A 15,927-nucleotide genomic window follows, 5' to 3' on the forward strand; every position below is an offset into this window, starting at 1 on the left:
TTAATATTGGAGTTTTGCATTAATAATAATCTTAAACTTGACATTAATCTTTCTGTCTTCTTTTTTTCCTGTCTTAAGTAATGTTTAAAATGTGTACCCTTATTTGTATGTAAATTTAGGCATGTTAATTATTAAGATGTGTTAATTGGATAATAACTTTGCCCATCAAATTTAATAAAGGTTGGAATAAGTTACTTAAAATTTGTGTAGAAAACCCATACTTAGTAAATGATTAACTTATTAGAAGAGACCGATTAACTTAATATTCAGCTGATATGTAAATGAAAATTAGAACTGCATTTTCATTTAGATGAAATGTTAAAATCAATTATATATTCTAATCAGTTATTGGAACTTTTTGAAGTTATATCCTGGGATCAAAAAAGGCAACACAACTTCATATAAAGGAAAGTTTGCATTGATGTCGAAGTAGAGCAAGAAAAATAGATTAACTGAATCAGTTGTATAACATTAAACAAGCTGGGCAGAATGTTATCTGATTTTTAAATTTAAAACTTGTGTTCAAGAGTCAAATTTTTTTATGATATGGGAACAGCTGCAGCTTCAGTAAGGAACTGCAACTCCCTTTCAGTGCCAGCTGAACATGCTAGAGAAAAAAAGGCAACTTTAATATTATGTAGGTAAGAGGCTAAGTTGTCTCAGTAAGTTGACAAATTTGTATTAGAGGAATGTCAGCTTTTCTTAGGAAGTGAGGCAAATTTAATTGTGCTTTTTGCCTTTCTCCAATAGCCTTTGATCCTAGTTTTAATACAGGGCTTGAGAACTGAATGATGATAATAAAGCATAAAGAACTGAATAAAGAACTTGATTAGGTAGAGAGTTCAGTCAAGACCTTTATGAAAGCCCAGAAGGGAAATAATGAGATGCAGCCCAGCAGTGACAGAGCTGGAAAAGAAATATCCATTTTCCTGCCTCTTCAGCTGTTTGTGGTGGAACCAACACTTGCTGTTCCACGCACCCATTTGAATGTCTTATCTCTTATATGCTTTTGACACTAATTTTGTAGAACCATTAAGGAATTTGATCTTTTTCTAAGTGAATGTAGACTTTTCACCTTACCTGTTCCAGAAGGTTCCTCCAAGTTCAGCGTGTTCAGCCATTGAACATGTATATTTAGAAACAGTCTCATGGAAGGGAAAGCAGGGCAGGGTGGGGAAGGAGGAACTGAAACAGCATTTGTGCTCATCATCTGCTGATACAGAGAGGCCATTATGTGTTTAAAAATCATCTGAATTTTAGAGAAAGAACCCACCTGAAACACCTCTTGGGAAATTGTGAAGATGCTTTTAAAATATTATGCAAGTCAGGGAAATAAATCTTCCTTTTGGTTTGGTGGTCAAACTGCCTTGCAAAGCAAGTAAATGATCAGTGTTCCATGACCCTCTACAGTATTATAAAAAGAGAGTACAGTTGTCTGAAGTATTGACAGGGATTATTCTTCACAAATCTTTGCCATACTACTCTGTTGGCTTATACATGTTTTGCTGTGTTTTGTTTTTGGGATCTAAAGCTTTTGACAACTTTCTTCTGTGCCATTTTGAGTAAAAACAGTAATTGGAGATTGTTCTACAAAAGTTAAAGCAAATTATGTGATTAATTTTAATTTCTATCTACTGCAGATTAGTGTAAGTAGATCCTTTCAAGGCAGATGTTTTCAGTATGATATTTCTGAAATACAGAATGATTAGAAGAATAATGTTTCAAGACTTTCAACGATTTGGGCTTATAGAGGCTCACTGAGAAATTTGTAACAATGGAGATTTAAAAAAAAAAAAGATTGCTGGTTGTGCTGAAATGCTTCTTTTCTGATCCTTTCTTTTCCTTGTTCCTTGATCATAAGAATTGTTTGAGACCATCTGGAGCGCCTTCATATTTATGTTCATTTTAGAATTAATTCATTGTTATTCAGGCCACTCAAGTCTTTCCTGTGAAAGTTATTGCTGTATCTGGTAGATAACACCAGTAGGAATATCCTGGTTCCTCAAAGAATCAGGGTAAAACCTTGGGTAACAGAGGCAGGAGCACATCCCATCTTTGTTTTTATAGTCATGATCTGTGATTTATCACATAGCAAAGCTGCTCTTTCTCAGCACTTCAGGAACAGCACTTGTAGTGAGTACATAGTGGGGAAATCTCTCTGTGTTCTGCAAAGTAAAACGAGGGTTAGATTTGGAATATAAGCGTTCTTGCAATTAAATGTAAAGTTTTAAGTGGCTTAAAAAAAGCTCAGTACATATTCCTGTGTTAATTTAATATGCCTTGTGAATTATAGTGATCTAATGAGAAGGAAATATCTGATCACTTGTGCAAAATATGAAAGACAACCAGATTTTGGTAGCTAGTTTAGTGAATTTGGTATTGGGATTTCAACTAACAAATATTGTAGGTTGCATGTTTACCACACTGTGATTTATGATCTCTTACCTTTTTATCAGATCAGGAAGGAATTAGTTCTGTATTACCCCTTGCCAAGTGTCTGAAGCACAGAGATGGCTGGATCCTGGACAGTAGTTTACAATATTTATTTAAAAGATTGAAAAGCAGACTGTATGTTAACTATGGAGTCTAATGCCATGGGATCAGAATTGAGAGTGTACCATTAGTATGTCCTTACTTTAGCATGTCTAAGTATATTGTTTTTAAATAAAACTTACTGCCATGAATTTCAGCCCAAACCTCTTTATCTGCCTCCAAATATTTGCAGCATGTACCTTTGGCAGGTAGAACTGCCTTACTTTGCCTTTGCTGACAACAAGAAGCCTGACAGTGAGCATTTATTTCCAGTGAGTTTGGAACTGACAAGTTAAATTGTTTAAAACAAAGCATTTTCTGATTTTTACTGATTTTTTTCAGGCAAAGTGTATGTTTTGGGGAAAGATAGGTGTGAGCAGTTCATGGGTTCCTGGAAACACAAGATAGGCTGTGAAAACACACAGAAACTGTAGACTTGCTGGCTGCATGATGTTCTGTTTGTTTTTTTGGTTTTTCTTCTAATATAAGCTATTTTCCATAAATAATCCTCTGGGGTTTTTCATGTTGTGATGTGGTTTTGTGTTTCGCAGATGAGCTCAGTGAAGATGCTGCGGCCGCGTCTCAACGGGATCCTGTTCCGGCTGATGTTTGAGGAGCACGTGAACAACATCAAACCCGACATCATGGCCGTGACCATGGCCTGTGAGGAGCTGAAGAAGAGCGAGAGCTTCAGTAAACTCCTGGAGCTGGTGCTGTTCCTTGGGAACTACATGAACTCTGGCTCCAGGAACGCGCAGTCTCTTGGCTTCAACATCAGTTTTCTTTGCAAGGTAAGCTGAAGCTGTAAAACTTTGAAATGAAGATTCATGAAACTCAGGACACATGAGAAAGGATCCTATGCAGGAATAAACACTCCATCAATGTAATTTCCTGACTGCACCTCTGTGTTTAATAAAGGATAGGGAAATACAGAGTAAGCGTTTCCAGGGTGGGCCCCGCTGAGCTCTCTTGGTGCAGTGGGGATTTAAGGCAGTTTAATTGTAAGTCTGTTCTGAGTCTTCTGGAGTCTACAAGTAGAACAAAATTTTTCAATCTGAATAATTTGTTTACTTACCTTGTCAATAGAATACACACAGAGCTCTGAGTGTGTTAAATAGCTCTTGTTACTCATCTATCTTCCATCTTCCACCCAGCTATCCCTCAGGCACTGTCATAGAAATAAGTGTTTGGATTTAAGATGAGCATTGTTAATGTTTAACCAAAATTCAACTTGAGTTGTGGTGGCAAATGATGGGATGCAACAAGAACTCCAGAATCTAAAGTGTTAGTGTTGCAATTTCCTGTGCAATGTTTGTTTGTTTATATGGTAAAATGTGTGTAAGGCATTGATTGGAACTTGACTCAATCTGAAAAGGACCTTTGAAAGTAACTTTATTTTAAATACATGCAGTGTTTGTAAAGAGATTGTTTTTTTTTAAAGGCATAAAACTTTCAGAGACTTTTTTTTTAGTCTAAAGAGAGGATCTGGATTTCAGGTCCCTTTTTTGGGCACCAAGAGGAGATCTGATATATACCTCAAGGAGATTTAACCTGGAGGAAAATCGTATTTCATATACACAGCAAGTGTCATCTGACATATTTCAGCAGGGAAAGACTCTGCTTGCTGTGGTTTAATGCAAAGATGTTGCCAACTTCTGATAAAACAAAAGTCATCATCAGAGAAAAACTATCACTCTTTAATAACCTTATTAAAAGAGAAGCCAAGTTGAAGGGTTTTTTTAATTGATCTTATGCTGCAGTTTCTTTATGGTAATAGTGGAATCTAAAGGGAAATTAATGTTTTAAGTAGAAAACTTGTTACCAGGGGGAGGGGAGATGACTGTGCAGGAATGGAACCACAGCAGAGTGGAGGGCTGGGAAGGAGTTCTTGCACTCCAGGTGATGGATTTATGAATTGCTGTCAATGCAAATCTCACGTGTTGACACAGCTAATGTGGATTGACTAATCCTGCAAATTGTTCTCTACTGAACTGGATAATTGCTGAAGCACAGCTACCTGTGCTTAGAGCTAAATTCCTCTGAAAATAAGAGAGACTGAAATCTATGACTGTTTAATTCATTTAATTCAGTGTTGCCCTCAGAAACAAAAATCTATTTTTTAACCTTTTTAAATTTGTTTTCGAGGTAGGTATTTCTGAGGAAAATGTTCTTTCCTCTTTTTTTCTTTTCTCTCTCCCTGTGAGATTTAGAGAAAAACCTTAAATATTCTGTGTAATATAATAAAAAGTTGACTGTGCTGTTGCATTTTGGTATGAGGTATATTTTGTGATAAGGTCATGGCTAAAAATAGTCATAGCCAGTAATGATGGTTGAAAACTAAAAGATGATCTTGCCAAGATCCAGACATGAAATTGTATCATTAATAACTCCACATATTGATTGAACCTTACGAATTATCACTGGTAAGTTCCAAACAGAACAAGTCACTGAAGTTAATGGAAATTTAGATCAGTGTCCCTGGGCAGTGGGACAGTGCATTGTCTGCACTTGAAATTTATTGGTTATTACTCATGTTAGAAGATAATTTTTACTGTTTAAAGCTCCAATTTTCATTCGTTTATGTATTTGCTTTACTAATTTGAATTAGATTTGTATACTAAAGTGCTTTTGTAAGACTTATTTTTTTTCTCAAATGGTTTTGCACCTGTACTTCTGCTTTAGTGTCATTGGGAGAGGTAGCCCTCCACTCCACTGGTGTTTCATTTGGGAAATAAGAGGTATTTACACAGTATTTTCAATAGGTTTTGGTTAATTACTGTGAAGAATCCAAATTTTTATTTGGCTAATGACTCTCTTGGTGCATTGATTATTTTCAAGTGATAATTGCAGTTGATTCCTTTGTTTAATAGATTTCCAATTCCACCCTCCTGTTTTCCACCCAAAAGAGTAAGATGAATTTATTGGTTTTGTTTATCAACTAAGACTGTGGGGTTTAACTGTTGTGAACAGTATAAAATATAAAACTATATCAAGTGGGGATATCTTTTACAAGCACCATGTTTAGTGTCTGTCTACAGGTACCTTCCAGCTTTATGACATTATTCAAACAGTCTCAAAATTTGATTGTTGGTCAATAATTGGCCTTCACTGAGCAAACGAAAACTTGTGTATGTGCAGGTATAGCAGGGAGAGTATCTTGTCCTTTTAGTCAAATCTTGGTGTGAATTAAAATTTCTAAATTATATGTATTGCCTGAAGAACACACTAATAGAAATACATGACATTTAACAACCAGAATCAGATCTGTTTGGCAGTGCCATGTGCTTAGTGGGACATCTGGATGCTACTAAATTTTGAAGACTGGGAATTTTTTTTTCATTTTTTAATTTTTTGTCTATGTGGTGTCAATTTAAGAAGGCAGTGCTACATGATAGGGGGTTTCCTTGAATAGTTTTAAGGTGTCTATTTCTGCTCCTACTGAATATATTTCAGCATTCACTCTTGTCTAGAGGAATTCGGGAGCCTTTTTCTGTGTTTTGATATAATGCCTCCTTTTTTAGGCCAGTGATTTATCATATTCAGTGCACTTTCTAACCATGATAAGAGAATTTTCTTTTTTTTTTTTTTTGAGACAGCTGTCAGGAAGGTGAATATGCCTTTGTACACATTTCTGTGTGCAGAACACACACACTTAAGGATGTAAAATCCTGATGTGACGAATTCACTTTTCAATAAAACCTGATTTTTGTATTGATTTTTTTGTTTGTTTGTTTCTTGAAGAATCTTAAATTAATTGTCCATTTAGTAGATGTAGTACTTACATTATATAATCTGAAAAAAAAGAGGAAAAAAAGCAAGTATTGATCTGGGATAAATGTTTGGGTTTGGAAAATAAATGTTTTTACAACAGAGCTGCTCATTTCATACAAAGAAATTTGTTCTTGTGTAGCAACTTCTATTAAAACATGATAAAATAAAAGAAAGCACAAATTCCAACCTGTCTGGTCTGAACTAAAAAGCTGCTGCCCCTTATGGTAATTGCAAATCCTTAAAAACAGATTATCTTTCTGGATGTTATATTGCAGTGTATGATGTTTTTGAAGACAGAAACAATTTGTAAACAACCTTTGACAGGAGGCAGAGAACTTAATTTTGTTCAAATAAGACATGAACATCAGAATTCATGTGCTGCATCCAGAGCGAGAGCAGCTCTTCCCATGTAAGCACCAGAGCATCTTGATGGCCTAAGTATGAAGTGCTCTGTGAAAATACAAACAGGGCAGACCAAGTGCTAAGGTGGAGGGAGGCTGAGGAGTCACTGCAGGTAAATCCTTCTACCTGTTGCTGCCCTTCTGAGCCCCAGTGCAGCAGGAGAACCCTCATGGAAGGGCAACTGGAAGCCCAGGGTTTGCTTTAGGCATGTGCAGGTACAACGCTGGTGCTGTGGTGCTGAATTCATGGAAGGCTAACAGCAACCTCCCTCCTTTTAATAAAGCTCTTGTAGCATTCCTGCTGGATCAATGTATACTTTATGCAATATGTAATATTATGTTACTTTTTGTTCCTAGTGCAAATAGAACAAGACAAGCTGTTTATCTGGTCTGAGAATTACTGATGGGTGTGTATTTATTGTCTACCAGCCCTTGTTCTGTTAAGGTGGGAAAGATTTCTAGGATATGAAAAGGTATATAATCTCATAAAAATCAATAGGAGGCTTTTTTTATAGCTATAATAAAGTGTCACTCTAGTGATGGTTCATACATAAATTCTTCCTTTCATTGGCAGTCACTTTTAACCCTCACACCTGAAAGCTGCTTCCAGAAGTGCCTGTAAGAAAACAAACCCGTTGTGGAAGTGGGTTGTGCTGTGATTGGCGTGGGTTGGGTGCTTTACTGAGGTTACTGCCTGTAAAGGGAGATTTTGGTTATCATGGAATCATAGAATTTATTGAGTTGGAAAAGACCTCTGAGATCATCAAGTCCAACCCTTGGTCCAACTCCAGTCCCTTTCCCAGATCATGGCACTCAGTGCCACGGCCAATCTCAGTTTAAAAACCTCCAGGGATGGGGAATCCACCCCCTCTCTGGGCAGCCCATTCCAATGGCTGATTACTCTCTCTATAAAGAATTTTTTTCTGATCTCCAACTGAAATTTCCCCTGGCAGAGCTTGAGCCCATCGTGCCCCCTTGTCCTATTGCTGAGTGCCTGGGAGAAGAGACCAACCCCCACCTGGCCAGAACTTCCTTCAGGTAGTTCTAGACAGTGCTGAGGTCACCTCTGAGCCTCCTCTTCTCCAGGCTGAACAACCCCAAGTGTGTTCTGGGTTCCAGCCCTAAACACTGTGCTCTGTGTGTGGTTGGGTTTGAATGGGTGCTCTGAGTGTTACACTCTGTGCACATTTGTCTTTAATCCTTTCCCAGACAAGGAATCTGAGAGTATTGACCCTCAAATTGGTACTTCAGCTGGAGCTGCTTTCTGTAGCTGACACTGATAGAGCAATTTATTTTTTTTATTTTTAAACTAAATATGTTACTCCCAAACGCTGTCTCTCAGGTAAGGAAAGGCTGTAGATTCAAGGCCTATGTTTTAATATTTTAACACCACAGTGTTAAAAATTTACTTTGAATTGTAGAATTATAGAATATGTTGAGTTGGAAGGGACCCATGAGGGTCATCAATGTCCACCTCTGCTCTTGTCAAGGAATACTGTATCTGTTGGGCAAAATTACTGCAAATGAAGATGCTGAATATAGCAAGTATTGCATTTATATGAAAAAAAGTGTGTATGATTGAATAGTGTGTGAATACAGAGACTGCAAAGACACAACTTTGCTGTTCTTAACATTCCATTTCCTACCTTTAGTTTCTATTTTCATATTTAAATAGTATGTGCTAAACTATGCTCAAGGCCCACCTGTCTTCCTTGTCATTATGCTGATAGGCTTAAAATTTGATTTTTCAAGTATATATTTTTATTCTAAATATGAGACAGAGCTATCTCTGTCCATTGTGCTGAAAATTAGGATGGATGTAGTAGAGACATGATTATGATTGGGCCAAAGAAGTGAATTTGACCCATGTGTTTACTCCAGGTTTAAACCACTCAGCAGGTGCTACTACTGACTCTTGTTGATATGATGTTGCTGGTGGTGACAAAACATGTTTCTCTTGTAATTTGAAAGCAAAATAATTTTGTCAATTTAGAAAAAAAGTGCTTTATCCACTTGATGATGTCAGAGAGATCAAAGACTGCAAATCCCACTACTGTTGTTCACAGGCAAATTGAAATGCAATTTCTTTTTTTCCGTGCAGATGTTTAGCCACTAAATCTATGTTTGTTTGGGTTTTTTTTAAGTCAGAAGAACTTCTGTGTATGTAACACATTAAACCCCTTTAACTGCATACCATTACTGAGCATTGTTTAGTTGTTAATCGCTGAATTGGTATGAATTAAATTGCTTTCTTAATTGCCTAAATACCTTATATTTTTAAAAGCCTGTTTTTCCTCTGCACTCATTTATTCTTAACAGGGTAATCCCTAAAGCTGAAAGGCCTCTATTAAATTGAACATCGATGGCACGCCTGTCATGAGGATTATAGAATTAGAACTTCAAGTGATTTAGAGAATGAGAAAACAAATAGGAGATTTTACACACACATTTATGTATTCTTCTTAAATAAATCCTTTATTTCATTTGTTGTGTATGTTGTAGCTTGCTTCTATATGAGAACTGGACTAGATGAGAGTGAACTGCTGTTAAAACAACTGTTCACAATACAGTTGTATCTGTAATACAGTTCTCCATGTTAAGTGAAGGAAACTCCTCTGCAACTCTGATGTGCACCTGCTCTGTTGCCTTTGTGAATAAGAGGAAATCTCTACTTCCACTAGATCTTCAATCAACTCATACATTTATTCTTTCTATCTGTATAAAAATGGACAAACTAAGAAATTTGGTCTCAGTCCCACTCTGCCCTGGGATTTAGCCACAAGTCCACTTGGAAACTTGCCACTGGCCCCATATTTTAACAATTATTTCAGATTTCTTTCTTTAATAAGAAACTGATTCCAGAAGTTAATGCACTCAAGACTCTGTTCTCCAATAGCCTATATATTTCCTAGAATAATGATTTATTTTAGACCACTAAAAAGTGTCTCTGCAGTTGAGAGGACGATGAAAATATGCAGTTACCTGTTACTTCACGTTGTGCAGTTTTCCTGCAGCTTTTCATAAATAAAACTGGATGTATTATCATTTCTTTACCTGCAGTCAGGATTACCTTTTGTGTTGTCATTCTCTATTCTAGTAAGAAGGGGTACATTTATTTCATGTGTCTGTATAGAATCTGTCTCAAAGTCTTTAGCCTAAAGCAGCTTGTTTACGATTCAAGATGAACTTGTGGATTTACAAAAAGGAATTACTTTAACTTGACTGGTCAAAGTGCAAATTCTGACTCTTAGCATGATGTCCAGCTATGCAGCATTTCAGAGAGATTCCTTTAGAGATTAGGGAGTTGTGGCATTGAAGGAATGAACTCAGTTCTGTTCTCTTTCATCTCCGTTCACAGCTACTTTTTGTCACAGTGAGTGTTCTGAACTGGCAATGCTAAAACCTCAGAACTATGGACTGTCTTCAGGTTTTGTTCTCATCAAAATTAATTATTCTTTTAACAAATACTGCATAGGGTAGGTTCCATTTAAAGCCTTAAATTATGAAGAATTCAAGAAATTTAATTTTTTTAAAGTATTTATCTCATTTGCAGGCAACCAGTGTATGTAACTTTTTGCTTATGATTTTGCCTCTGCAATATTCACTTCATTTAAACATTTTACTAAAAAAATTGTTGTTTTTTTTCTTTGCTTTCTCCTGTGTTCACTTTTTAGATTCGAGATACCAAGTCAGCAGATCAGAAAACAACCCTGTTGCATTTTCTAGCAGAAATCTGTGAGGAGAATTACCGAGACATTTTAAAATTTCCTGATGAATTGCAGCATGTTGAGAGTGCAAGTAAAGGTAAGCAAATAGATAAAGCACCTAAAGGTAGTAAGTTGTTTGCTTTGACATTAAATGCTTGCAACATTTCATTTGAGAGTGTAGGGTTATGTAACCTGTAAGCATTGATAATCCATGTGGATTGTGTGTGGATTTCTGGTACTTATTGACCTGAGAAGAAGTGAGGAGGAAAAACACAGTAATAAAGCAACTCCTCTTCTTCTTAAGTACATTGTGAAAATAATGGAGTGTATTTCAGTGAGGTACTTAAAAAAGTCACATCAGCAGTATAATAATGTTTAGTTTACTATTAAGCCTTTCAAGTCTTGTAGCTTGAGAGTGAGCACTGTGTGTGTGCATGTGCATTCTCACAGAGCATGGTTCTTGTTTCAACACTTGGTAGAGAACAACAAATATACTTTGTAAAAATGCCAGGCTGTATTGAAGTATATATAGTTTAATTGTGCTACACAGTCAATGATTAATACTGACTTTACTTTTGGTCAGTCAGCAGCATAGGCTGGTGAATGTGATAGAAAGCTCAGTTGCTTTGCTGGCCATTTTTCATGTGGAATAGGCTGTGCTTGGCACACTTGTTGCTGAATCACCACAGGTGAAGGTAGGTGATAGTGCTTGATGAAGATAACACAAACTTTTATTTTGACTGGGCATTCATGATTCATCAGAAGATAAATACTTGGGGGAGCACAAGAATACAAAGGAAAAGAGAGGGGAGAAGAAGTTGGATACACATTTCCACTAGCTCTATCAAGGTTTCCTCTTGCAAATTTTTGCCTCTTTTTTTCAGTGTTATCAGTCAGTGTCTGTCTTCAGTGAAGTGATTAGCTGTTAGATAGATACTTTTTTAATTAGGCCATCATTTGCTTTCAGTTTGTGTCCTTCTCTCTCAAACTCCTGCCTAGTGAGAGCAGAACTCGTTTCCCCAAGGACTTGGGGAATAGTTCATCAATCAACCAAACTTTGCTGTTATTTCCTCTCAGACTTCTTCAGTGTTATGTGTCTTCATCATACCATTATTTTTCTGTTTCTCAGCAAAAACCCCAGTCTTTGCATGTGCTGTTCCATGTTGGGTTTTTTCCCTGCATATAAACTGAATTTTATTCCTATTGATTAAATGTCTCCATGCCTCACTTTCTTCCCGGATTCTTCATTGGCATAGAATAATGGAACTGATCTTCTGGACAGAGTTGAGGATGCTTTAGTGTTTTAATGCAGGGTAGAGACTGGAGAGAGACCTTGTCCATCACAATCCTGAATGTACCTGATATTTGAATAAAGGTGCACACTGAAGGAGCACAGAGCTGGCTGCTGCTGCCTGAGCCCTGCTGTGTGGACAGTGTGGACCAGCCTTCATGGCAAGGAGCTGTATCAAGATGGGGTCTGCTTGGATTGTAGGAAAAGGCTCTTGCCCCAGAGGGTGGTTGGGCACTGAACAGGCTCCCCAGGGCAGTGGGCACAGCACCAACCTGATGGAGCCCAAGAAGCATTTGGACAGTGCTCCCAGGCAGATGGTGGGACTCTTGGAGTGTCCTGTGCAGGGCCAGGAGTGGGACTTGATGATCCTTGTGGGTCCCTTCCAACTCAGCATATTCTGACTCTATGGTGGAGTAACATTAGTTATTAAGTATAATTATGCAAGAAGCAGTTTGGCATCTTATCTAAATTCCAAAAATGTTTTCTACTGCTTGATAATTCTTTTATGGAGGTGACTTTTTAAGTTTAATCTTCTTCTTCCTTTCTTTATAAAGTCTTATGGTTTACCAGCCATTTTTGATGGTCTTTTATGAATTTTCTTCTGTGGCTGACACTTGACCTTGAAGCTTTGAGATTTTTATAGTGTGATTCAAAGCCTCTGATATTCTGGAAGTTGACTCCAAGAATTAAACCAGAAGAGTCAGTCAAGTTAGGTTAAGCTGTAGCATCCTGAACAGAGAAAGCATATTAATGGGAGCAAAATTGCTAATAATCCTGATGCTTAGAATGCATATGAAAATGATTTTATTGCTGTGAGATTTGTTCCATTCCATAAGATTTCAATACAGTTCCTATAAACAGTGCTGACTTGTAGCAGAGCATAAATTACTGTTCAGTTTTAATGACCAAAACTTCCCTTTCAGCCTTTCTTTGCTTTCTGTAGCAGAGCAGATTTTTGGCAGAATAAACATGATATGTGCAAGTTGCTTCAACTGTTCCCCATGGTACTCCTTGGGGTTTGTTAATTGTAATGTTCATCTGCTCTGTCACATGTGCTGTGTTTTCTGTGCAGGAAGTTCACGTGCTTTGCGTGGAAGAGATTCTCTCTTCCTAGTTATTGTTTGGTGGTTTATAAACCAATGGGTTTGGAGTTGGACAGGTTTATTTTTCCTGTGGGAAGCCTCTTTTGAAATAAATTGGCTGGATAGGAGAACATTGGCATCAGTTAGTTATACATAAAATAGAAGAAAACTTACCAGCAAATATTAGCTCTGCATGAATTTTAAATAACAAAATATGAGCTAAACAGATGACAATCTGATTACTTGAGATGTATCATCTTACTTTTTAGTCAGGAGGCAGCCTCGTGGTTTGAACAGTACAAAACATTCTGAATGCCAGACTTAAAACGTTGAACTTCTTTTAAATCTTGGGTGCATATTCTCAGTTCCACTTAAATAAAAATTAAGTCCTCTTTAGCTTTAATTTTCATCCAAGAATAAAGAACCAGCATCTGAACAACAGCTGATTTTTTTCATTTTTTTTTAACAAATAGCAGATAAAGCATAAAACTGGATTTTAATATGAAAGGGTCAATGGGATTAGATGAACTGCCCATGTGTGTACTAAAATCTTCAATAATCTGATATTAAGTATAATAAAATATTTGATCTTTTTAAAGATGGAAGATCAACCTAGAGGTTTATGAAAAGGAAAAAATAAATTAAGAAACAGTTTTATTCTGGAAAGTATAAGCAAAGGCCAAACTGATTAACTATGGAGATCATTGGAAAAGCATTTCTTCTTCCTTGAAGCAGATTGTTTGAAAGGCAAACCAGCACAAAAATCACAGGATTGTGCCCAACTGCATTCTTTGATGGCAGTGATAGTCCCTTCTCTTTCCCTGGTCTTCAGTGCTTTCCTCTTGTTCCCTTTGAAACTCTGCAAAGCCTTTTATTTATGTCTCTGCCTTGTTCACTTGTTATTCCAGTTATTGCTTTTCATTGCTCCTGCTAGTTTATAATCTGTGATTTTTATTAAATACCTGACAAATTCCTATCCCTTTTTGGAGTTCAGTAAAGAAAAATTTCAAAACAAAAGTACCTGACAAGTCAGGTAGCATATCTGGGATTTCTAGACCCAGTCATGTTGTTAAAAGTATAATTTGGAATTCCTTAGAAAAGAAATATATATTTTAACTTGAAACTCCTCTGGTGTTGAGCCCCTCAGAAATGATAAAAATGAAATAGGTAACACACAAAATTAGGATGATTGAAATAAATTAGTTATGTATTTTATGAGAACAACTTAATTTCAAATTGCAACAGTTTTAAATCAGAGTTCATGGTTTAAGCATGGTGCAAGTAAATAATAAAACATGAAAATAAAACATAACTTTGTCTTTATTCATTGAACATCATATCCAGCTCCTCTGAAGTTCAACAGGTCCCTGTTATCTGCTTTCTTTGTCTGCCAAGAATGGGAGTTTCTGGGCTGTGTAAAGTCATATCCAGTTGAGCTTTACTATGTATGTGGTATATATTTTATATATCTATGTATATGAAAAAAACAATAGGCTCTTTCAGAAGTAACAAGAGCTTTTTTGGGCACTTAACATACTGAATTCCATATCTGATATAAAAGTGTGCCACTTCTTAATTCTTTTAAAATGTTGTTAAAAGAAGCAGAGGGCATTCTGAGTAAAATCAAGTGAAAGATGCCTTGAATTAGGTCTGTGTAATGAACTAAAAAGTACTAATAACAGGAACACAGATTTCTCACTCATATTGACACTGGAATTTATTTCTTTAATTTGCAAGCATATGGTTCTGATGGTTGAGGTATCTCTCTAGAAAGGCCATTAGCAATCAAAAGCACTGTGGGATGCAAACATGTATGTACTTAATATATTGTTACAAATATTGTAATAAAATACTAATTTGAAAATTTTATACAGGTACTTCATTGTGATTTAATGCCTTAAGCTTAGAATGGGGGAAATATTTTAAAACTTTCTGTGCCATTGTCACTTTGAAGTGTAGCAATTTAAAACATACTCATAAGTAGCAGCCATTTATGTGTCAAACAAAAGTTTGATAGTTTGTTGCAGTAGAAGAAACTGTGTTTTAACAAAGAGATCTGCAGTGTTTTCCACCTTGCACACTTTAAATGGCTGAAACAGATTTTGCCCAATCTGGCACATTAGTGGGTATAAAACAGACAATGCCTTCTGGCACGAGAAAGTTAATGCTGCATCTGTGACTTTTCTCTCCCTAATAGAATCTGAAGTTGGCATTTTACATCATAATCACGATACAACTTGCACTGTACAGAGACGTCTGTCATTGTGTTCACTCACATCAACTGCAACATTGGAGTGGCAGGAACATTCCGTGTGTTTTCCTGACTGCAGTAAATACACAGTCAGGTGGATCAAGTACTGGAAAGCTCCTTTCTCTCACTCCACTCTTGTATTTGCATAAAGCATCACCATATTGGTGGTAGTTGTGCATCAGCTCATTAAAAGTTTTGTGACAGACGTGTCCTCCCTCCCTGACAGGTTTCAGTGAGGAGAGACAGAAACTTCACAGACAGTTTCTGTGTTGTAGTTCCAAGGAGTAATTTTGGAAAGGTAACTTGTTGGAGACTCGGTGGAATTCTGGATTGGCTTACACTCTGCAGAATTACTTGTAGAATTTTGCCAGTCTGTGAAGATTTTGAGGATTTTTTTGTTTCTGTCATCTAATGTGTAATAAATGGTGTGCAGGATCATGGTAGTTCTGGATTCTGAAGCTACATTTGGAAGCTACAATTTGGATTCTTCATTAAATAGCTTTATGTATGACTTGCATTTTAAGGCTCCACTTCTCTCCCTGAAGTGTAAATATCAAGGGCAAAATGAAAGAATAGTCCAAATGACTCTCATGGGCTGTTGCTTATTAAAGAAATGAAAGCATTTAAGAATTTCTGGCTGTAGTTAAGCTAATTCAGAATGGAAGATTACTTTAAATATTTTCTTAAGTTCTGCAATCCATTGAGAATGCCTTAATGCAAGCCACTAGAGAGAGGTGAAAGCTCCAAAATGGCACTTTCTTCTTTCTTTTCCTCCTTATCTGGTGTTCAATTTGCACAGCCATTGCTGTGAGCAAAGTTGTTGCACCTCTGGAAGTGGTTTGATTGCTAATCATGAGAACCTTGTGTCAGAAACCTTTCCCATTTTTTAGAA

At 36.6% G+C, this 15,927-nt stretch overlaps 1 protein-coding gene across 5 annotated transcripts in view; it reads left to right on the forward strand.

The window, feature by feature from the left end:
* Window positions 1-15,927, forward strand: part of DIAPH2 (diaphanous related formin 2) — a 197,873-nt gene that overhangs the window by 74,208 nt on the left and 107,738 nt on the right. For all 5 annotated transcript variants that reach the window (XM_071569711.1, XM_071569712.1, XM_071569713.1 and 2 more), the window contains 2 exons: window positions 3,084-3,323; window positions 10,379-10,508. In XM_071569711.1, the coding sequence (XP_071425812.1) occupies window positions 3,084-3,323; window positions 10,379-10,508 (370 nt within the window). The remainder of the gene's footprint in view (window positions 1-3,083; window positions 3,324-10,378; window positions 10,509-15,927) is intronic.

Source organism: Pithys albifrons, chromosome 14, assembly GCF_047495875.1.
Source record: "Pithys albifrons albifrons isolate INPA30051 chromosome 14, PitAlb_v1, whole genome shotgun sequence".
Taxonomy (NCBI): Eukaryota; Metazoa; Chordata; class Aves; order Passeriformes; family Thamnophilidae; genus Pithys; species Pithys albifrons.